This window comes from Chiloscyllium plagiosum, unplaced genomic scaffold, assembly GCF_037043375.1.
Source record: "Chiloscyllium plagiosum isolate Xiang-an unplaced genomic scaffold, Cpla_swu_hap1 HiC_scaffold_17, whole genome shotgun sequence".
NCBI lineage: Eukaryota > Metazoa > Chordata > Chondrichthyes > Orectolobiformes > Hemiscylliidae > Chiloscyllium > Chiloscyllium plagiosum.
Genome location: NW_028270155.1, coordinates 54,298,537 through 54,323,227, shown reverse-complemented (window position 1 = coordinate 54,323,227; position 24,691 = coordinate 54,298,537). Strand labels below are relative to the sequence as shown.

The window sequence follows — 24,691 nt, the reverse complement described above, 5'->3', positions numbered from 1 at the left end:
AGGCTTGCCAGGTTGGGGATTTTGCCAGGACCACTCACCTTGCTGGAATCTGGCTTTGTAGCTCCCTGGTGTTGGGGATTGCTGGCAGTGCCAGAATTGGGCACCCCTCCCGGTGACACCGCTGCAACTGGAGAGCTCCTCTGATTGGCTGATGGCTCTCGGAATCTTTCCAGGTGGAAGCTGATCTGGAGCGAGGCCACAAACAGTTGCAAGTATGTGCTCTGTGCTTGTTAACAGCCCAAAGGCCATTGAATAACCCAGGCTGACCAAGCAGAGGCAGGTTTGCCCCCATCCTTTCAAAATGGCAGGCAAAGGGTATGGGCTGCACCCTCCATGTAAAATCCAGCCCACAATATTTTATCTAATGCTTCGCGTCTTCAGCTTGTGAGCCCAGATACTGTGTGTTTCTAGGCAACTGAACTATGGGCTTATGTTCCTGAGTCTGGCCATGTGCATTGGAGATGTTAGAAGATAACAAGGATAGATTTTCCTCTTTGCTGTGCATGGGTCCTAGATACATCTCTGTTGTGTTCTGTCTGTAGGGGGTTCTTGGGTCCTCTGCAGTTTGTGTGGTTTCTCTCGGGGTGGGGGAGTGTTGGGAGGAAGCAAGTGTTTAGATGATCGTGGTTTCATTCTGTGCTTGGAGATTCCTGATGAAGGGCTTATGCCCGAAATGTCGATTCTTCTGCTCCTCGGATGCTGCCTGACCTGCTGTGCTGTTCCAGCACCACACTCCCGACTCTGATCTCCAGCATCTGCAGTCCTCACTTTCTCCCTGTGCTAGGAGTATCCTTGTTCAAGCAATTGGTCTGCAGGGAGGAGAATGGTATCTCCTGTATATTGAGGTATGCCAAGGTTAACTCTCAGAACATGGAAGAAAATGACCCTTGCATTTCCAGCAAGAATCAGTAAAGAGCAAATTGGACAGGGGAACAATTGAAGATGATAAACACCATGAACTCTGCTGTCCACTTACAAAGGCTCAGCTAACTGAGGGACTGGCCAGGGATTGAACTAATGGCCTTCCTGATCTTTGTAGCTCAGTCTTGGACCAGATACTTTCCTTCACCACTGAACTGACCGGGAACAGCATCCCTATCTTGCAATTTACAAAAAGCAGGGTGTGCCCTTACCATCAAATACTCCATTTTCCTAAGGTTTGGGAGATGCCAGCGCTGTAGTTGTTTGCTGTATTGTTGTCGTGGCAACTTCCTGGCTAGCGTAGGCCATCTCTGATAAATGCAGGCCTGCACCAGTCAGCAAACTTCACAAGCAAACATAGTATAGTCCCTTTCAACTTGCTGTCAGGCCAAAGATCAGGCGTCATTGCATTCGCTGCTATATCCATGATATCATTGGTTTCAGACCTGCAGAAAACCTCTATGTGCATATGGACTCATGTTAGTAATGCAACCTTTTGAAGACTGGTCGCGTTATGTTGACACAGTGACCTCTATTATTGAACTTGATGAGAGAGTCATGGACAGAGAGAAATGAAATACTGCCATTTACACAGGAACCTTGATTATCCGAAGAACACAGGCGGGGAGTATTTTGTTCGGTTAATCAAATGCCGGATAACATAGTTTAGCCGAGCATTGGGACTTTGCAATCTTGCCAGATAATTCGATATTTGGATAATTGAATACCGAATAATTGAAGTTCCTCTGTATCGTGCAAGAACTAAATCATCTTTTTATGTATTTTTGATAGTGGAATGGAAATTTTAGAAGCCAAAGATTTTGGAAGGACTTCCTGCACTTTCTGAAAGCGAGTCACCAAAGCTCATTATAAGTGGTGCTTACACACTGCTGCCTTGCATATAGGTTGGCATTAGGAGCTGGACACAGAGTGAGATTCTGTTGTTGTGGAGCAGAGCCTAGTTATCAATGACAAGATATCAGCCTGCCAACAATGATATAGTTGACTACTGTGTAACTGAACAGCTTGTCGATTTAAGTGATACTGTTAACAAGCCTTGGATCTCCAGAATGGGAGGTGGTTTGTCTCCTTGCAGTAGAAAACACCTGAACCCTAAGGAAAGCCAGATATTTTTTCTGATCAGTTGCTTTTAACCAGTAGTCAGAGACTTTTTGATTTGTGAACCAGTCGTTCTGTGCCTCCTGCAAAGTAGTGAAAGTTCATGGAGAAGAGAGACTGAAGAATGACACATTCTGGCAAGTGAAAGGATGATCTCGGTGAAACCTGCAGACTGGGGCCACTGAACTACCTTCATTATTTCTTTGTCCCCCTCCAATCATGAGGGGCATGGACAGGAGAAATAGACAAGGTCCTTTCCCTGGGGTGAGGGGAGTCCAGAACTAGAGGGCATAGGTGAGAGAGGAAAGAGATAAAAGGGACCTAAGGGGCAACTTTTTCACGCAGAGGGTGGTGTGTGTATGGAATGAGCTGCCAGAGGATGTATTGGAGACTGGTACAATTGCAGCATTTAAAAGGCATCTGGATGGGTATATGAAAAGGAAGGGTTTGGAGGAATATGGGCCAAGTTCTAGCAAATGGGACTGAATTAGATTAGGATATCTGGACTAATTAGACCAAAGGGTCTGTGTTGTTTCGGTCTGTCTGAACTTGAAGTTTGATAAAGTGGTTAGAGATTTATTCAGTAATGTTATCAGTCGACTGTCATTAGTTATTTATTGTAGTTAGATTCTGTTTATTTATAGTAAATAGTCGGTTTTGTTCAATTATAGAAACCTGGTCTGACTTTGCAGTTAGTCTGAGTCCAAGCAGGTGGGTGTATTAGTGAACTTTTGTAAACTTTCATAAAAAATTTTTTATTCCCTGAATTGTCACCCAAAGTTAGTGGCAATCCAATTCCAGTGCCCTATCCCAGTGAGATGTGACAATATGTTTTTTTTAACATCCTTGGGATGCTACATAGTCCTTTACATCCAATAAAATGTTCACTAATTGTAATGTAGGAAAATGTAATCGCTAATTCTGTATCAGCAAGATCCTACAAAAATGCACGAAGTTGGTGGCCAGTCAGGTCTTCCTGTTGATTGAGGGGTGAATATTGGTTAAGACTCCATGTAATTTATTAAATATTTGCAATTGTGCCACATCATGACTTGGATCATGGATGTTGTGTAAAGGTTTGTGTCTTGAGTTATAATGATGGAATATTATAGGTGCGCAAGTTTTTATTTATGTGGGAAAACTCATAACTCAGCTCTTTAAAAGTGAATGAGTTCTGATGATCTTCCACTTTTTCTTAGAAATCCCTTAAATTTAACGGGTCCCTTTTAAATAATCCCTTGAATAACGACATTATATAATTAAATGGAGATGTGGCTGCCACCCGGGATAAGGGTTTTCAGCATGTAGAGTTACAGGCGGTACATGTTACAGAAGTAGAAATAGATGGTCTTTGTAATAGAGGAAGTTATGCTGGCTGGGGTCTGAGTAGAATTGTCAAAAAATTGGAAAATAAATGAAACATTGTTTTCTAGTTAGTGAAAAAATATCTGCATCTAGAATATGGAAAAATACATATGGGAGGAAATGCCAGAAGATTGAATTTGCTTTTCTCCGTATTTAAAACTGATGTCAGTAATAAGCAAATGGTAAGCCGGAGGGTTTCTAGCTGTTTGATGCACTAAGACCTGTGAGTCATGCTGTCGGCACTTCCTGTTTCTGGGGGAAGGTTAACACTGCTTGCTGCCAAATCCAGCAGGAGTGGCATGGAAGTTTTTTTTAGGTCAACGGTTTACTCAGTGTCTCCACCACCCATGTGGGTGGACCGAGTAGCAGATAATTATAGCAGGAAGTCATTTTTGCTTTTGTTTAGCACAAAGCCAGACTTGAACCCATGTATAGAAGAACACAGATTCCATCTGGATGAGAAGCTGCTGTACTAAACGAAAGACTGGTTTGGAAACTGAGGTAGACTGAAGTACTTGTGAAGTCCTAGAATTGTACTAGCCCTTACCTTTACCGGCTATTTTCTTCTTTTATAGAATGTGGACAGCTAGTATGTCAATCTTTGTCTAATTGACCATATTTTCTCGCTTGTCCAAGAGTGCTAGCTGATGGTTTGTGTTTTCACATACATCCGCAGCCTTTTCTTACATTGATGTCAAGAACTGCGATCAGCAAGCATGTTTCTTTTGTGTGAGGTATTGCAATCCTGAATTTACAATCCTTGTTTGAGGTCCACTCATTTTCATAGAGGTAGCAAATTATACATAAGCTTTTATTTTCCACCGCTAAACCATTTGAGGTTAATGGCAGTGCCTTCGATGCAGATCGTCTTCAGACAGTGCACATTCCTAGTATGTACAACCTGGTTATAAAATCACACCACACTTCTGGATTTCGCCATGAGAAGACTCAAAGTCATTGTCAGCTTGGTTCCCTTGTTACACTCTTGCTCCAGCAGTAAGAGTGCTATGAATTTGAGCCTATGATTGTAAATTAGGATAATGCTATGGTACATTATTGCGCTGTACAAGGATCCATTTGTCTGATTGGTGGGCTTCGAGTGATGTCAAGTATCATGTGACACTGGGAAGAAAAGCACAAAGTTTCCCTGTATTGTTGCTGAGATGGATCTTGCATTCAATGCCACTGCGAAGAAAGAGATTAACAGGCCTTTCATCTCATTGGTATTGAAAGAAAGAAGCAAAAAACCGACCTACATAGTGGCTTTCATAACCCAAATAGCTCCCTCATTACTACAAGTTACTGCTGCTGTTGCTAATGTAGCACCTTCTTAAAGTAGGGAAATATCCCGCATCAGTGCTCTTCTCTTGAGTACTTATTTGCAAGAAATATTTCAAGAAAACCTTCTTGTTTGTGAGGAGCGTGATATAAGTGTAAGCGTTACCAATCTATTTTCTGTGGCATCCTTTCATTTGATTAGGGCAGTTCTTTATTTTCTGTTAGCCTATGCCTGAGGTTTAGCTTCATACCAGACCCTATATCCCATAGGCCAGCAGGTACTGCTCACAAAATATCCACAGGAAGAAATGCCAAAAATAAAGTGTGTTTTTGTCAGATCTCACACCATGGTATGGAAAGAATAACTAATGCCTTAGGTGAGTTGCATGACAATAATTCACTCCTAGTATTCTGCTCCCACTCACAACCAACTCCCAGTTTGACCTTCTAATTTACAACATTATCAGAACTTTTATATTTGAATGACCGCTCCATGTCAGCTTTTCATTATCTGAGAGTTATTGCGATAAGTGGAACCCTTACTCCTCAGTGCAAGACAGTTTCCACTGAAAAATTACTCCTTACTACAGGAGATTTTTGTAGCAGGGCCAGAAATTTAGAAGTTGGTATGGTCTTAACTTGATGATAGATCTGAGATAAGACTACACAAGCCTCCCTAATCGGAACCGTAACATGTTCATGTTGGATTCCTGCTGTCATTTTAGAGCCACATATGTTAACCATTTGAAATTAATCAGTCTTCTATTTTAAGCAAGACATTAACTTAAGGGCCTGTGTTTCACACACTGAATTTGATGTGACTGTGATCCTGCTTTTGTTACTAATACATTGCAACATGACTTCCCCCTCCCCCATTGAGGGCTAGATTATATTGAAAACATATCTTGCAAAATCATCTTCCTGAATCTCCCTGCCCATTTGACTCAGTAAAGTTGTAACCTGTTAAATATGCTTTAAATATTTACATTTTGTTTTGTGCTAATCATTGGACAACAAAACAGTTATAAATAGAATGCAGGTGTCGTATCTTGTGGTTTCCAGAGGTTTGAAATAATTATGTTTTAAAACTTGAGTTTTGGGAGCTTTATCCAATGTTGTTCCCAACTCACCATGAGTGGTGTTCACCGAAACTGTGTTAGTTTGGTTGGGGGGCATGTGGTAAGCATCGAGGCACTCTGGACTCCAAAGCATTTGTACACATGAGCTGTAGTTCCTGCATGATATTTGAAGAATACACCAATACTGCAACATGAAGGCTGATATCTCTCTCTCTCTCACTCACTCTCTCTCTCTCTCTCGGGCCTCAGGATTTGTCATTTTCTCTTCAGTGCACAAAGTCTGGTTGTTATCCTAGATCTAACCTTCCATCCTATCAACTTTGATTTGCATGTATTTTGATCCTCACTTGTCAGATCCACACTCTCAGCCTGTTTTTTGTGAACAACTCTCAAATGATAAAGCAACTATGTAGAGTTTTACTGATTATTAGGTTAAATCATTCCTAAAGGGCCATTGCATTAGAATCTCTCATTGATTTATCAGAACATGAAAAGTGTGTTTTTTGTAACAAGGTCCGAGTTCTTATTGCTGCCTCTATTCATTCAATCCTCAAATTTTAAAAATGTTATGTGTGTGGAAAAACATATTTATCATCAGTCCTTTAGGGCCAAAGGGCTGATTTCAGATAGAAGGATATTAGATTGCCCTCGACAGACCTGAACATTTCCTGTCAATTGGTATCCTCTGAATTGGAAGATGGATGGTCAATAAAAGGAAAAGCGTTGTGACAAAACTGAGATTGATTAGTGTTCATAGGAAACCTTGTCGTATTAATAGATAAATGAGATTAGGAAAGTTTGGAGTTAAAGTTATAAATCAGTGAGTACTGCTGCATGCTGTATTTCAAGAATTTTATCATTAGACATTGACAGCTGGCTTACACTGAAGGTAGAAGATGAATGTTTGGTACAGGAAGCAAAATGATAACAGTTGGGTACTCCTTATTTTTTCAAAGTTTTAGATTAGTTTGTCTCTCAGGCATGTCCCTGCTCACAAATCCTCTTTTATATCAGGCAGGCCAGATGTGTAAGAGACTCTGCAAAGTGTCCATCACTAGTGTCCCAAAATTGGAACTGCTGGTAAACCAAGATAGATAATCCCCAGTGTTATCTAAAATAAAAGCCACATACTGTGGATGTTTGAATTTTGAAATATAAACAGAAAATCCAGGAGAATCTTAGCAAGTCTGGAAGCATCCATGGAGATAGAAACAGAGTTCACCTTTCAAGTCCAATATGAGTTTCTTCAGAACAGAATGCTATCTCTCTGGAATTAGGATTATGTACCTTTACATAAATAAGTGTTCAGAGAAGGACATTTGCTTTGTAATGCATTACATCCTCTGTAACTCTGGGGAATTGTTCCAACATTTATTTCTTTGTTCTTCCTGCAAGTTAAAATAAATACTTCTCAGTAATTTCCATTTTTGCCCTTTGATCCCACTTCCTTAATTCATTTGAAATAATGGCTTTAAATACCTTCAGGTGCTTTCTCTTTCCCAAGATAATGTCATTATATAAATACAAGTTGTTATTCCAGCAATCTGTTTCATTCTATTTAATATTTTAAATTTTCCTTCACTGCTTTCTTTTATAATAGTTTTACATTTGGGATCAGTCTTGTCCAGCTCGGTATCATTTGCAATCCATGGATGTAATTCTTTCTGACAGATGCTGTGTCCCAGATGGAAAATTTTGGCATATTATAGTCTTTGAGCATACAGCAGAACTTTTTTTATTATTTAGACACTCTTCCAGTGTCTATGTTGGCTAATTATTTAATTGGGTAAAAACAATGACTGCAGATGCTGGAAACCAGATTCTGGATCAGTGGTGCTGGAAGAGCACAGCAATTCAGGCAGCATCCGACGAGCAGCAAAATCGACGTTTCGGGCAAAAGCCCTTCATCAGGAATAAAAGCAGAGATCCTGAAGCGTGGAGAGATAAGCTAGAGCAGGGTGGGGGTGGGGAGAAAGTAGCATAGAGTACAATAGGTGAGTGGGGGAGGAGATGAAGGTGATAGGTCAGGGAGGAGAGGGTGGAGTGGATAGGTGGAAAAGGAGCTAGGCAGGTTGGACAAGTCCGGACAGGTCAAGGGGACAGTGCGGGCTGGAAGTTTGAAACTAGGATGAGGTGGGGGAAGGGGAAATGAGGAAGCTGTTGAAGTCCACATTGATGCTCTGGGGTTGAAGTGTTCCGAGGCGGAAGATGAGGCGTTCTTCCTCCAGGCGTCTGGTGGTGAGGGAGCAGTAGTGAAGGAGGCCCAGGACCTCCATGTCCTCGGTAGAGTGGGAGGGGGAGTTGAGATGTTGGGCCATGGGGCGGTGTGGTTGATTGGTGCGGGTGTCTCGGAGATGTTCCCTAAAGCACTCTGCTAGGAGGCGCCCAGTAATTGTTTACCAGCCTGTTATGGACATTGGGGAGTAACATTGTTCACTCTATGAAGTCACCTTGTAATAATTTTAGTCACACATATTGTTTACTTACAACCTGTAGTGTTTTTTAAAAATGTAAATGACCCGAGCATTTTCAGAGCTCTAATGTTAACTGTTTAAATATTAGCATATAATAAAGCAGGAAGTAGAACTTAACCAAACATTGGGATAAGGTTTTTTGCCATTTGCAGTGAAGTGATAAATGTGATTCTAGGTAATGTGCTCATGATATCTCGATTAATATTGAAAGATAAAATCATCCACCTTTCTGAGCATATTGGAGGTTAATAAGCTAACGTATCAAACCAAGTATTTTGTAAATTTATTCATATAAGTACTTCATTTGAAATCTAGTCTAGAGAAAACTTTCACTTGAAAAATATTTTGTGCAAAGTAATTCTTGGCAATATCAGATCAAGACATATTTCACTGCATTCCTTCTGTCCAGATTTAGAAATATGAGGCACACCTAAAGAAGCTTTTTTTATTTATTACAGAATGTGCTGGCAAAAGCCTTGTACGACAATGTGGCTGAATCACCAGATGAACTCACATTTCGCAAAGGGGATATCATGACGGTTTTGGAACGTAACACCGGAGGTTTAGAAGGATGGTGGCTCTGTTCACTACATGGGCGACAAGGTATCGTGCCTGGCAACCGCCTAAAGATCCTGGTGGGAATGTATGAGAAAAAACAGCCAACCTCCAGCCAAGCACAACAGGCCCCACAATCACCACAGCCTTACCAGCAACAGAATGTATACCAAATGCCATCCCAGTCTTCACAGTATACAGCTATGCACCCTGCTTACCAACAGGGAGACAATGTCTATATGATGCCCTCATCAAACAAAGTACAACAAAATTTGTATCAGGTTCCTCCTGCACTACAAAACCAGTCTAACAAGTGCCCAGTCACTCCAACAAAATTGCAGCAACAGACATTGTATCAAAAGACAACATCTCAAGGCCAGTTGACCCAGTCCATGAACCCAACACAGGAGATTTACCAGGTGCCTCCATCTATGAACCAATCCCAGGATGTCTACCAGGTACCATCAAAGAGTCCACCTCAGGATATCTATCAGGTGCCCCCATCTACTGGGTCTGTGCAAGATATCTACCAAATACCTCCATCCATGAATCCAGCCCAGGACATCTACCAAGTACCTCCATCCATGAATCAGTCACAGGACATCTACCAAGTACCTCCATCCATGAATCAGTCACAGGACATCTACCAGATACCTCCTTCCCTGGAAAAGACAAATTGGGAAGGAACAAAACCAATGGGAAAGGTAAGAGAAGTACATGAACTGTGAGCACACCTTCAGAAAAAGATAGTACTGCATCTACAAATTGTCCACCGTTAATAATTGTGGGGAAACGGGAAGGCAGTTCCCATTCATCAGTTATAGACTTAGCCAAGGCGTTTGATACTGTGGGTCATAGGCTAATAGTTACGGCGCTTAAAAGACTTCAGCTCCCGATTTTATTCATTCAATTAATTAAGGATCTATATGAAGGGAACTTTACCCATATTGAAGGTTTTAATAGTAAAACTGAAAATATTCCAATATTGGATAGGTAGGGAAGGTATGTAGGAACATTCAGAATGACTACAGAAAAGATTTGAAAGGATGTTGCCAGGGTTGGAGGGTTTGAGCTATAGTGGGAAGCTGAATAGACTGGGGCTGTTTTCCCTGGAGTGTCTGAGGCTGAGGGGTGACCTTACCGAGGTTTATAAAATCATGAGAGGCGTGGATAGGATAAATAGGCAATGACTGTTCCCTGGGTTGAGGGAGTCCAAAACTAGAGGGTTTAGGATTAGGGTGAGAGGGGAAAGATTGAAAAAGTTGCCCCTTAGGTCCTTTATAAATCAGAGGGTGGTGCGTGTATGGAATGAGCTGCCAGAGGAGATGGTGGAAGCTGGTACAGTTATAATATTTAAAAGGTATCTGGATGGGTATATGCATAGGAAGGGTTTAGAGGGGTATGGGCTGGGTGCTGGTGAATGGGACTAGATTGGGTTGGGATATCTGGTCAGCATGGACGAGTCGGACCGAAGGGTCTGTTTCTGTACTGTGCGTCTCTATGACTGTATGACTTATCTATGATTATCACAATAACACTGTCCAAAGTCATAGTGGATGGCTTGAACGCCTAAGTTTTAAAAAGTACAGTGAGAAATACACAATATTCAGATTACAAATTACATTCCTCAAACCCTGTACAGAGTTGTCCCAGTCTTTCTTTTCACTTGTGCCAAAATGGGAGTTGGCCTGCCTGGAAATTTAACAGGAACAATAAGCTGAGCTTCTTCAGCCTACCTGGGGGCGCAAACATTGCAAGCAATGTCAAAGTAAATTCAGCTATAACACTTTAATGTTACAGTTTCCTTTTATGAACAATGTCTACTCCAAGGCGAAGGAAAGCTCTAACCCATTAAATTGAAAGCATTTCTGCTTCAGACACACTATGTGCGATGCTACCTTCTTTCCAAGTTAGTTGATAAGCCAACAAATAGTTATTGAATTTGATTATTCCATTGCATTGGCTGCTTCCACATTGAAGTTACCACCTGCAAGTACAATGACAGCAACTTTTATAGGGGTTCTTAAAGTGGTTTCGTTAATTCTGGAACATGTTAAAGACAGCCCCAGTATAACTAGTCATCCATGTAAAGCAACAGTACGTAACAAAAAAACATAGTTAACATTCTTCAGTTTTATTTTTCTTTACATCAGTTATTTTGTTTATAAACCTGCCAGCACAGATCTGGAGTGGGATATGAGGTAATTAAAATGTTTGGTCAATTTGAATTTAACATGTAGCCAGTTTCGTTGAGGACATTGGAGCAGAAAATTGAGTGGAATTAAAACAAACATCCAATCTGGACATGCTCCTTCTGATCAGCGGGTTGGACACAATGTTCCTCTTCATCCATATTGTGTGCAGTTTGAGCTGTTTAATCATGAACAGGCTTCTGCAGTTTTTGAGATGATGCAGAAAGGTGTGAATGTGGTTCCTGTATAACAGGAGTTAAAGTGAGAAAGGAAAGACTTGTTTCTTTTCTTTGGGGGGAGGAGAAGAAAGGTATTTTTGAGGTGACCTCTAAAATTATGAAAGGGTTGAATAAACTGATCCAGAGTTTCTGTGAAGTATGAGATTGTGAGGTACCACAGATTACATGTTAAATAAAGGAATTCTAGGTGTATGCCATAACACACGATTCAATTGGTAGCTCTGTTCTCTTGAGGCAGCAAGTTGTGCATTAACCAAATACTTTGATCAAAGGGGAGAGGTGTTTTCCTCGAGTTAAAGCAAGGAATTCTGTTACCACCCTGGCAAACATTCCTTAATCAGCTAACACCACCAAAACTATCTCATTGCTTTTTATGGGATTGCACTGTGCAAAGAATGGCTGCTTTATTTCCATCATAATCATCCACTTAAGATAAACCTTTGCAATGCTTTATTCATGAGAGACAAAGCAAAGCATTATTTACCTAAGTATTAGTTGTCATAGTGGAAAAACTTGGAGATAGTGAGGACTGCAGATGCTGGAAAGTCAGTTGATAAAGTGAACCATAATGAAAGGTTCTAAGCTGAAACGTTGACCCCCCCCCCCTTCTCCTCTAATGCTACTTGACCTGCTGTACTTGTTCCAGCTCCACACTTTATTGACACCGGAAGAACTTGCTTTTCTTCAGTTAGTGCCTTAAAATCTTTTACATATATCTGCAAAGCCAGAGGGAACTTGTTACTTTTTAAGCTCAGGATAGGTCAAGTTATTTCTGCTTTTGTTGCCGTATGTAATGTAACTACATATTCAATTTGTTATCAATAAATATTGAAACAACGAGTTTAGTTTTCATAGTGAATTACTTGTCCAAGGAAGTTTAATAGGTCTTCACAATGGTGAGGAATTCGGTAGAGTAAACCGGGAGAAGCTGTTTCTAGTGACAGGAAGGTCACTGTATAAAATCCCATGTGAATAGTGCTGCCTTTGAAAGTGTAGGCTATTTGCTCATGTGTCTGGAGAGGGACTCAAACCATGACCTATTGAATCAGACAAGAGTGCTACCACTGAAACAAAGCTGACACTTTGGTGAGGGAAAGCCAAAGGGAGCTGGAGATGTCGAATACATTATGAAAAGCCACTGAAATGGGCAATGTAAATGAGTTCAGGCGACAATTGGAGAAGGAACTGAAAAGTATGGGACTAAATTGGACCTCATGACCCTCCCGTATTCTTAAAATGTTCTTGTATGGCTAAATTCATGAGTTTCCATAGCATTGGGGGAGGGGTGTGTGTATGGATGGGTGGTTGGGGGAGGGGGGGGGTTGGAAAACGTGTGGAATAGAAGAGCTTGGAGGACTTCCCGAGGTAGTTATTGGGTGGCACAGGAGCAAGCACACACCGTTGCCATAACAGAACTGATGAAGCATGCTTGGTTAATGACTACCTCTATTGAAATGAATTTATCTCCCCCTCACTATTGGACTCCAATAACTGTAAACCAGCCAGCTGTCCTTTATGATCTCATTGTCCCTTAGAAATCAAACCAGAAATAGAAATTTAAATGGAAACATGTTGAGGTTAATCATAATTTTTAATTGTTTGAACTGTAAAAGAGGCCCCCCTGAGAATGATCTTGTGTCATACAGTCATATTTTTGTGTGTAAATCATGTCTTTCTGGGTACACAACTCCATGTTTGAGGAATTGTGCAGGGAGGATGTAAAAATAACTGTTTAGGGTAAGGCTGTAGAATTGGGTTAAAGTCAGTTAATAGTCTTTTACTTGCAGCTAGCAGAGGTAATGGAGAGAAAGTGCCAAGTACAGCTTTGTTAAAGTGAGCAGAAATCGGACTTGGATTGCAGCTCATCTTTATATTTTTGACAAGTTAGAAAGTGTCTTTTGATTCTGCAGTAAGGCGAGTGTGAAATCTAACCAGAACCAGAAGGGTCACAGTCAGTAACCAGCTGATGACTGGCACTCGGCCTTAATGGGAAATAATTGGTAATATGGTTCATTTAATGATGTGTCACAAACAGATGGGGAAATGTAATTCTGTGACGATAATATGCTACTCATTACTTTTTGAGGTCAGCGTAGGTCAGACTATTTCTGCACTTGTTCCTGCATTTAATGTAATTGAAAAAGTTGAGTGTTTAAAATACTTAACTGTATATACAATTTGTGATCAATGAACATTTAAAAAGAGTTTAGTTTTTATCCTGAATTACTCGTACAAGCAGATTTAATAGATCTTCAAAATTGTGAGAGGTTTTGATAGTGTAACTAGGGAGAAATTGCCAGTAGCAGATGATGGATATTTAGCATAATTCATTAAGGGACCAAGGGGAGAAATGAGAAGTATTTTTATGAAACAAGTTATAATGATTTAGAATACATTGTGTGAAAGGGAGATGGGTGTACATTTGGTACATTTTGAGGGATTTGGATTTACACTTGCAAAGTGTAAACTAGTAGGATTAATTGGAAAGCTGCAACGAGTTGGCATAGGCACTGTGGGCCAAATGGCCGCCTCCTGAGATGTCTGATTCTAGAGCTGGCCAACATGTGAGTTTTTCTTTTCCAATAAGGGCTTGTTGTCTACTGATTTCATGTTGGAAGACCTAATGGCGGGTTCTGTTCCAAACAGATGGGCCTTGTGGGCCGCAAGCCTAATGGTAGGACGAACCATCAAGTGAATGCATTTATGTGACAGATTCTCATGCTGTGCTATTGAAACAATTTAGAAAAGTATGGGGAAAAAAAAAACTGGCAATCATCTCAACAGAAAATAAATCTGACACTACCCCAAAATGTAACCTGATGATACACCCAAATGCCAGGCAGTTTTTATATGACATTTGGTTACACCAAAATTACAATGGGTTTCTCTTTTTTTTTATGTTGCATTCATTTTGAGCATAACCTTTTGAAAGTCAAGGCAAGAAAACGTGGAGATCTGGCTTCACTTGTGAAAACTTTCTACTAAACCTGATTGACAATGTTGCATACAATTTCCACGCTCTCATTTAGACATCTTTCTCTTCCGCCCCACCTCCCGTGCATTGGGTTTCTGGAGTAGCAACTGTGTTAAACATGGTCAGCTGTAATATGTACTGAAGGGGGATTTTCTAGAATGGTTACAGTCTGAGGAGATCACTGTTATGTGGACAGACTAGAGAAACTGAGATGTTAGAGCGGAGATGGCTCAGAGATTTGATGAGGTTTTTAAAATCATCATGGGTGAAATAAGTAGTGAGTGTTTCCAATGGCTGTGGGGCCAGTTACAAAGGGGAAGTGGATTTTACAGTGATTGGTCAAAGAGGCAGCTCAGCATGAGCAAGAACTGATTTGTGCATTGAGTGGTAGGATTTGGAAGGTCATTTTGATACCATGACACACAAGAGACTTGTGAGAAAGGTTATAGCTCACGGAATAAAAGCAGCGTGGGTATAAATTTGGCTGAATGATAGAAAACTGAGAGTAATGGTCAGTGAAGATATTTTGCCGGCTGGAAGGAGATTTGCATTAGAGTGTCCCAGGGCATTGTAGAAGAGATCCTTCCTTTTCCTGACATGTATTAATGATTTGGATCTTGGCGTTATGGGAAGTAATTTCAACGTTTATGGATGATACCAAACTTGGGAACATGGTAAGCTGGGAGGGACAAACTTCAGTAGGGCATAGATAGTGTGGAGCGAGTGGATAGGTGGCTGATGAAGCTCATTACAGAGAAATGTGAGGTATTTTGGAAAACAAAACATGGACAGACAATATGAAATGGGCGATACCATTCTAGAGCTGAAAATGTGTCATTGGAAAAGCGCAGCAGGTCAGGCAGCATCCAAGGAGCAAGAGAATTGATGTTTTGGGCATGAGCCCTTCTTCAGGAAGATTTGAAATATTCATTCCTGAAGAAGGGCTTATGCCCAAAACGTCGATTCTCCTGCTCCTTGGATGCTGCCTGACCTGCGCTTTTCCAGCAATACATTTTCAGCTCTGATCTCCAGCATCTGCAGTCCTAGAATGATGTTGATAATTTATGAATTTTTAATTTTCTTTAAAGTACCCTATGTCACATTTTTATTGCCTCACCTTGACATTGATTTATTACCATACTCCCTTCCCAAAACCATTAAAAATGGATGTTTAGATTAGATTACTTTACAGTGTGGAAACAGGCCCTTCGGCCCAACAAGTCCACACCGACCCGCCGAAGCGCACCCACCCAGACCCATTCCCCTACATTTACCCCTGCACATAACACTACAGGCAATTTAGCGTGGCCAATTCACCTAATCTGCACATTTTTGAAGTGTGGGAGGAAACCGGAGCACCCGGAGGAAACCCACGCAGACACGGGGAGAATGTGCAAACTCCACACAGTCAGTCGCCTGAGGCAGGAATTGAACCCGGGTCTCTGGCGCTGTGAGGCAGCAGTGCTAACCACTGTGCCACCGTGTTGCCTCCTCTCTGGATGAGTAGGTTACATAAAATATCTATCCAGTCCAGCTGAAGAAAGCTTTCATGAGGCTTTCAAATGTTGGTTGTCTTTATAAAGGCTGTCTTCTGAAGCTGCAAATTTGATGACCGTCTCGAAGCTTTTATGATTTGTGTCGTGTGAAGATTTTTTTTCCCTATGATGTACCCACGCTGTAGGGGAAGGCCTGGCAACAGGCCTCCTTGGCTGTTAATAATGGAAGATATAAACTGCAGGGGGTTTCTGCAAGGAGCTAATTTATTCTGCACAGTTGTGCCTTCTGCACCTTTTAATCAGCGAAGACATCTGGCAGTATGGTGCTGTGATGAGCAGCGCATTTAAAGTGCTTACACCCTAAAGATGCACATCATGCTGTTTCTGGCTGACAAAAACTTCCATCACCCAAGACAGAGGCGCATCCATTTCACAGGTCACGCCCACTCTCTCTGTTGAGGAAGAGCTGAGGATCTGCACTGACATCCTCCTCATTCTGTTAGCCCTATTACAGGGTGTAGACTTTTTTTTGTTGCTGGGAGATTAACATAAAAAGAGGAATAGTTTGGAACTGGGTATTGCAGGTTTTTGTTTTTCTAAGATTTAAAGGTGAATATCTTGGAGCCTCCCTCAGGGTGTGTTGGAGGCGGAGTGACACATGCTGATAGTTTTCATTCTCTCTGGTTTGCCTACGTTTCGAGTTGTTGGTGCTAGTCAGTTTAAAGGGTTGTTTCTTAGCCTTCATGATCCTATCGAACTGCGACTCCACTTTCAAGGAGCTATGAACCTACACTCCAAGGTCTCTTTGTTCCCTAGGACCTTACCATTAAGTGTATAAGTCCTGCTAAGATTTGCTTTCCCAAAATGCTGCACCTCCCATTTAACTAAATTAAACTCCATCTGCCACTTCTCAGCCCATTGGCCCATCTGGTCAAGCTCCTGTTGTAATCTGAGGTAACCCTCTTCGCTGTCCACTACACCTCCAATTTTGGTGTCATCTGAAACCTTACTAACTATACCTCTTATGCTCACCTCCAAATCATTTATATAAATGATGAAAGGTAGTGGACCAAGCACCGATCCTTGTGGCACTCCACTGGTCAGTTTAAGTTTAAATCCTCCCAAGCAGCTTGAGCAAATCTCCCTGCCAGTATATTAGTCCCCTTCCAATTCAGTTGCAATCCGTCCTCCTTGTACCGGTCTTATTTGTTCCAAATGCTACATCCATTTAAGTAGTGTGTCTCATTATAATTTTGTCCTCCTTTGAGACTCTATTTGCTGCTGTTTTTCGATGTTAAAGGTTTATAAAATCCTGAAGAGCATAAATAGGGTGAATATTCTTTTTTCTAGAGTAGGCGAGTCCAAAACTAGAGGGCATAGATTTAAGGTGAGGGGGGTGGGGTGAGAGAGAAAGATTTTAAAAGGAACTGAGGGGTAACGTTTTCACGTAGGGGGTGATGCATGTCTTGAATGAGCTGTCGGAGGAGGTGGTGGAGGTTGGTACAATTACAACATTTAAAAGGCATCTGGACGGGTATCTGAATAGGAAGGGTTTAGAGGGATATAGGCCAAATGCTGGCAAATGGGACTAATTCAGAATGGGATGTCTGATCAGGTGGACAAAAGGGAGTGTGTCCGTTCTGTATGACTCTCTGACCTTCAAGGTTTGATAACCTCCTTCAAAAGATTGTTAAATAAAGTATTACAAAGTTGCTATTTGTTGACCAAATTCTCTCCAACCGGTCATAGAGTCATAGAATCATAGAGATAAACAGACCCTTCGGTCCAACCCGTCCATGCCGACCAGATATCCCAACCCAATCTAGTTCCATCTGCCAGCACCCGTCCCATATCCCTCCAAACCCTTCCCATTCATATACCCATCCAAATGCCTCTTAAATGTTGCAGTTGTCCCAGCCTCCACCACATCCTCTGGCAGCTCATTCCATACACGTACCACCCTCTGCGTGAAAAAGCTGTCCCTTGGGTCTCTTTTATATCCTTCCCCTCTCACCCTAAACCTATGCCCTCTCGTTCTGGACTCCCCAACCCCAGGGAAAAGACTTTGCCTATTTTTGTGAGAGTTCTTTTTTTCTTCAGGTTAATTTTGGCAGCATTTTTGTGTTGCCACATGCTTAATGCAATCTGCAATAAGTAAGCCCAGTTAAAGGCTTTTAGTTGTTTAGACGAGTGTTATGTTCCCTTGAATGTAGATTACAGAGTGGTCTAATTGAGGTGTTTAAGATGATCAAAGGAGTTTAAAGTTAGAGAGGAGCAATTTCCTCTAGTCTGGAGCAAGGAAGTATGATGCTGTATTATTCATTCACGAGACAAGGGCATCGCTGGCTAGGCCCAACATTTATTGCCCATCCCTATTTGCCCAGGGGGCGATTAAGAGTCGATCACATTTGCTGTGAGTCTGGAGTTACATTAGGCCAGACCACATAAGGACGGCAGTTTTCTTCCTTTTATAGGACACCAGTGAACCAGATGGGTTTTTCAGACAGTTGGCAATGGATTCACAGTCATCATTGGACTCTTATTCCCAGAATCTTTTTTGTATATTCCACCATCTGCCGTAGTGGGATTCGAATTCTGGTTCCCCAGATTATTACCTGGATTTCTGGATTAACAATCCAATGATAATACCACACGGTCATTACTTCCATGTTGTATAAAGGAAAATCTTGAACTCACTCCTTCAAAAAACTTCACAGTATGTCAATTGAAATTTTAAAAATGAGTTTGAGAGTTTTTGGTTCGACAGGGATATGAAGGGTTATGGAAGCTGTGGCTCATGGGTTAGAATACCTTTTGAGAGACGTGCTCTTGATGTCAGTGCTGTATCATGGCATGTGACCTGAGGTATAAAAGTCTCATACTCCACCCTACCTGGGGCTACCCGAAGCATGACACTCTGCTGGAAGCATGCTGCTCCGTTGTAATTGAATAGCTGAATGTTGGCCCAGGTTCTGATGTGCCTTTGATTGTAATATTTGTATATAGTAGCCAGTGTATGTTGGGTTATTCAATAACAGGATATATACTTGTATCTACATTCTAATCAACCTCTTCAGAGATGTTATTGCAGGATTCTGAAACCGGTGGGATTTGAACCTGGGCTTCCTAGCTCAGAGATAGGGGTGCTACCACTGCTCCCTATTCTGTAACTTAAGAAGCAATATATAAGCATAAAACCGCCTGTTTGAGGCAAAATCACATCCAAAATAATATAGTTATTCGGATCAACCTGTTCAGCCATACCTGGTGCAGGTGGGACCTAACATACCACAAAAGTCTTCCTAGAAACCAGTCGATATTTAATTTTTCCTTATTAACCCAATCGGCGATGTATTACACACATTTTAGTTTGCAGCTGGAGGAGTTAGCTCCTGGCTCAGAGTTAGGGGCAGCACCACCGCACTGTAGAAAATGAAGATAAGGGTGAGAGGTGATCCAATAGAAAGATGAAATAGACTTGTGGCTAAATTACTTATTCCTGTTGTGTGTTCTTGGCTTTACCAGGCAGTCCTTATATAGACAAAAAGCAAATATATGATTGATTTGCTAACCAAAGCTGGTCTGGAGCTTGTAATAATGACCCCACATTAGCTTCACCCCCTGGATTAGGTCCGAGGAAAGATCAGCGATGTTTCCTGCACCTGACCACTAGCCAGTAAATCAATGTGGGCATTGGATAAGGACAGGACTGGGTACAACTGTGATGCCAACCTTTCGATTCAAGGATCAGAATTGAATAGTGGCCACTTAGGAGAGTAAAATGGGCAACCCCTCTCCCTCCCACCCAGCCCCCTGCACAGTACCATTGGAACCATACCCCAGCAAGGAGACAGTATCCAGAGGACAGCACTATAATAATGAGAAATCCTTTTTAACCAATGCACAAACGACCAAAAGCAGTCCCATGGAATTGCATTGAATCTAGAGTACATCATTAGGCTAATCTGCCCAACAGTTTATGCTCCAAACAAGATCCTTTGGCTTTGCTTCATCTCACCTTAACAGTGTCGCTTTTCTATCCATCCTTGGTTATTGTCATTGTCCAGCTCTCCCAGGTTTCTGGTTTGTTTGAGTAGAGCCTGATGACTGAGTTCAGGACTCTCTCTTGTTGCTGTTGTAGTGCAGACTGACCATATACTATTATACTGGACAGAGAAGTGCTTGCATTTCACTCTGCTCACCACTGGCTCCCCAGCTCAAGTGTCTGAGGAACACTGGCTTTCAGAAAATTACTGGAAACAATGGCTAAAAATAGTTTCCAGTCTCTCAATCCTCTGGCGTATTTGTCCAAGTGAGAATTATTTCTTTACAGTCGTTTAGGAAAAAAAAATCCTTCCTCAATGGCTGATGATTAATGGCAAGATGACCCTAACTGAAATCACTGGTGACTGAAAGGCCACTCTTTAAAGTGCTCTTTATCCTGTTTACACTGGAGATTTCATCACAGGCACATGTAGGTATAATTAGGTTGTCACTTTTCAGACCCGAACCTTGGTTTCCAAAACCAGAGTCTGAGGAGCCATGCACACCAGAACGAGTTGCCAGTGTGTGCTTGTACGTTGTGGCCCTGTGCCCCATCGATTCGAACACATAGCTGCAGTAGTAGTCTCAACATGATGTAGCTCTTAAGCTCCTGACTAACATAGGCACTTAGACTTCATTCATGCAAGCAAGGATATATCTGCCCTCTGCCAAGCTGTGCATAAAAGAGGTGAATCTGTCAAGGAACCAAGAGCCTTTTCTGATTCAGAACCTGCAGAATGTGCATTTAATATCGAGGTGGATTCGTGACTGAATTAATTTGCTTGCTAATTTGATGTTGAGAGTGAAGATTAGATAGCACCAACCTCTCAGTAACGTAGTCAGTACTTTTACAGTACAGTACAGCTGCTTTTTGGAATACGTACCACATTTCATTGCACACCGTACTGATACAGCACACGGACTTTTTACAATGAGGGATAGGACGACCTCTGACACTCTTCGGCACTGGCCCAAGCATTTGGATCCCAGGTGTGGGCCATGACCCCTCTCAGAATTTTACCTCCACCAAACACCCCCCAGCTTATTCTGTGTATTTAAAATCGACAAGAATGATGCATAATGACCAGTTGGTTGTAATGTAGGTGAAGAAACCCCAGGAAGAGACCAGAGTCCACAGGAATCACAATAACAGGGTAATTGTTGAGGAGTCTGATTTGGCTTTGGGAGGGAAAGGCTACAAAGGGAAAACAATGTGAATTTGATAAATATATCATGTTAAAATCTGAGATTTGTAAAAGGCTAGTCAAATGAATTTTAGGTATTTTCTAATCAGCTTGTTCAAAGATGTTATTACACATCTTCAGAGCAGGTGGAACTTGAACTCGGGCCTCCTGACTCAGAGTAGGGACACTTCCTTTTGATCTATAAATTGTTAACACCAATTACAAAAGTAGTTCTAAAGATGCTAACCCAAGAGCTCAGAAATAATAGTCTTTAGGCACCACAGGTCTGGAAACCATTGTTTTAAAAAGCGCATTTTAATTTTAATTTGTTAACTTAACTTTATTGACTTCTGTTAGTGTCCCTTTAAGGAGCTCGGCACCCTTTTAACCTGGTTTGAATTTGATTTATTTTATTCCACGGATTTTGAAGAAAAGAGAAACAAATCGCGTATCTGGTTAGCAGATGAGAGAGTCCTGAATTAGAGTCAGAGTCATAGAGATGTGCAGCACGGACATCTGTCATGCCGACCAGATATCCTAACCTAATCTAGTATCATTTGCCAGCACTTGGCCCATATCCAGCTCATTCCACATACGTACCACCCTCTGTGTGGAAAAGTTGCCTCTTAGGTCCCTTTTATATCTCTCCTCTCTCACCCTAAACCTATGCCCTCTAGTTCTGGACTCCCCCATCCCTGGGAAGAGACCTTGTCTATTTACCCTATCCATGCCCCTCAGAATTTTACAAACCTCATTGAAGCAGCTAGATTTCAGCAAAGGTACTAGTAAGGAGTTACAGTTGGAGAGAATGTGAAAAAGGAATACGTGTGTTGCCCTGCCTAGTCAGATGGGGACTCCCTGTGAGATCAGGGCTTCCTACAGAGTGGATTGAGGACTCCGAGGGAGCACAGGCCTAACTGGTCAGTCCTTGAGGCCTGATTCCTGCTCCGCTACACTAGATACCGATTGAAAGCAGGTCCTCTATAATTGAATTAGCTCTCATTGACACACAGAGGCAAGGCATAGTTGGACGGTACCCACCATCTCTGTCCCTAATGATGGATTCAGTACCTTCAAGAGAGAAAAGGGGATGGGGGAAAAAAAAAGAAAGAGGCAAAGATGATGAGTGAAACGTGAAAAGATTCCTTTTGCAGGGTTGTAAATTACAGTTTTCATTTGACACGAGAAATTTATATTGTAAAGGCTGATATAAAGCTCACCCAGTGGCCACTCCAAGATATTCAAAGACTGTCTCAAACCGTGCTATGAGCTGGATTCATTGGGTTTGCTCAGCTCCCTGTCAGTAGTAATATATAATAGTTTTAGGTGGTGTATTAACTGCTGTTCAGCTAATAATTAAGAAGGAAAAGTTCCTTCCTGAAGGAGCTGACTCAGAGATTCATTTGCTCAGAGGCTAATAACCTTCTAGTCTCCCACTTCTCATTGTCTTGCGAGTGAGAGCTGGTGATCACATTACTGACTTGATCAAGTCCTTGTCCAGTGTCCATGCCCAATCATGTATTCATCAGCAAATACACAGGGGCAACAAGCCTGGCTGATTTGATTATTTTCCCCTGTCCACTGTCTGGATACTCTGCCAAGTACAGCAAAACAAGTCTTGTCATATCGTGCTTTAATTGATTGAACAGGGGGTTGGAAAGCGAGGTACATCATGACTGCCTAGCAGCTGGAAAGCTTTGTAATTATTTTAAAACTGTCTTTCAGCTTCTACATGTCCGTGTTGGTTGTGGTGGAAGTAGCCTCACTGTTACCGCCGCTGCTTAATGGCTTTAGTTTGTATCTTTTTGAGGCGACATTGTGAAGCTGCAGCGTTAGTGTCATTTTGTCAGTCAGACCAGTGGCTGCAGACAACTGAGGTAGCATTCCCATTTGCCCCTGCTGAGGCACTTTTAACCCCTTGGCCACCCGCAGGTACTATCTGTCCAGCCTGTGACTTGAAGCTCACGAGAGCACAGCCTTCACCCTGAATGTGTGTGCACCCAGTCGGCCACGTGCTGACTGCTTAGGTCTAATGATATTTTGTCAAAACTTGTTCAGATAATCTTGGTTTAAAGGCTGGAACATAAGAGTAATTGCTCCTGACCTGTACTCCGTCACTTCTGGTAATGTCAGGACTTGTCTTAATTAATCACTTGCAGCGAGCAGTCTTTGTCATTTCCTGTGGAGAAAGGAATCTGGGAGAGGCACTTGTTTGCAAATGTTTGAGCAGCATCCAATTGGGAAGAACCCTTATCTGGACACTCCCAGCTCGAGGTTGGTGTCATCTTCCCAAGAACCTTGGCATTGTCAGTGAGACCATCGCGTGCCCCTCCTGGAGGATTGTCAAGATTGCACTGACTCTCAATAGGGTGTAGAGCTCTTCGCTGAGTGGGGAAAGGGATTAACTCTGTAAAGATATTAGAACTGATTGTGCTGTCAGTTGCAGATGACCGTTGTAGATCTCCCCTCAGCCTTACCCTCTTCCTTCAGACCTCCCAAATGTCTCGTTACATCTGCAAACGGTATGGAACAAGTGTGTTTCTGTAGTTTGGCTCTCCAGGACCTTTTTTCCCTGGAGTGTAGAAGGTTGAGGGGTGACCTTATAGAAGTTTTTAAAGTCACGAGGGGCATTGATAAGGTTAATGGTAGGTGTTTTTTCCCTAGTATGGGGGATTTCAAGAATAGGAAGCACATTTTGTTTAAGGTAAGAGGAGAGAGTTTTAAAACCGATGAGGAGCAAAGTTTTTACACAGAGTGGTTTGTGTGTGGAGTGAACTTTCTGAGGAAGTGGTTACATCCCCCAATGTTTAAAAGATGCTTAGATAAGTACATGACTCGGAAAGATTTGGAGGGATGTGGGCCAGGAGCAGGCAGGTGGGACTAGTTTAGTTTGGGATTATGTTCGGCATGGACTGGTTGGACCGAAGGGTCTGTTTCTGTGCTGTATGACTTTGTGTGGGAAATATTTATTTTTAAGTATACCTATTCAGGTTCACTTAACATGAAATTTTAATACAATATTTATTCATTATTTCAAATGATCAAACTACTTTTATATATTGTATATACACAATAGGATCCTTTCAAGTAACCAAATACTTATTCCATGTTTTTAATATGCAGTATGTACAGAATCAATATAGGGATGCAGTGTAGTTGGCAAATTCCACTTGAGAGTGGATAAGAGTCCGGTATATTCTGTGTTGTACTTTTGTGAGCAGTGTTCGGAACATGACATCACAGCCCGGTATCTCCAAATGATCATTTAGTTGGGTTACATTAGGGTCACAGACTGAGTACTAAACAATGGGTTTTTAAAGTGTGCATGCCACAGAGGTGCAGAGAGGAAGTCAGAACCTTAGCTGATGTAAACTAAAGTGCGATAGCATCTCCTAAGGAATCTGCTGCTCACTAGTGGAACTGGGAAAGACTTTAAACATCCAGAGGTGATTGAATTGCCAGATGATCCATTAGTTGCTTGGCTCCAAGGCATTTAGATCAGAAGTCCAGAATGTTTTGATATTTGCTGCCTTCAAAATGTTTTGCGGGAATGTTATGTGGATGTTTCATAACTTGTTTGTGTGTTAATCAGCTACTCTGGAGCTGTAAAATCTTGGGTCCTGTTATGTTTCTGTAAGTTTCACATTGACTCATTGTGATCTGCTGGTCCTCTACTACCTTCCATTTCCTCTGCATGTTGCAGGGAGAGGTTACCATGTGGGCTTTCTCCTGTCAGTCATTTCACAAGGGCACAGAGTAGGAACCTGAATG

The 24,691-nt window shown here is 41.8% G+C and overlaps 1 protein-coding gene across 2 annotated transcripts in view; it reads left to right on the top strand.

Moving 5' to 3' along the window:
* bcar1 (BCAR1 scaffold protein, Cas family member) overlaps positions 1–24,691 on the top strand; it is a 250,499-nt gene that overhangs the window by 156,134 nt on the left and 69,674 nt on the right. For both annotated transcript variants that reach the window (XM_043707042.2, XM_043707041.2), the window contains exon 2: positions 8,695–9,495. In XM_043707042.2, the coding sequence (XP_043562977.2) occupies positions 8,695–9,495 (801 nt within the window). The remainder of the gene's footprint in view (positions 1–8,694; positions 9,496–24,691) is intronic.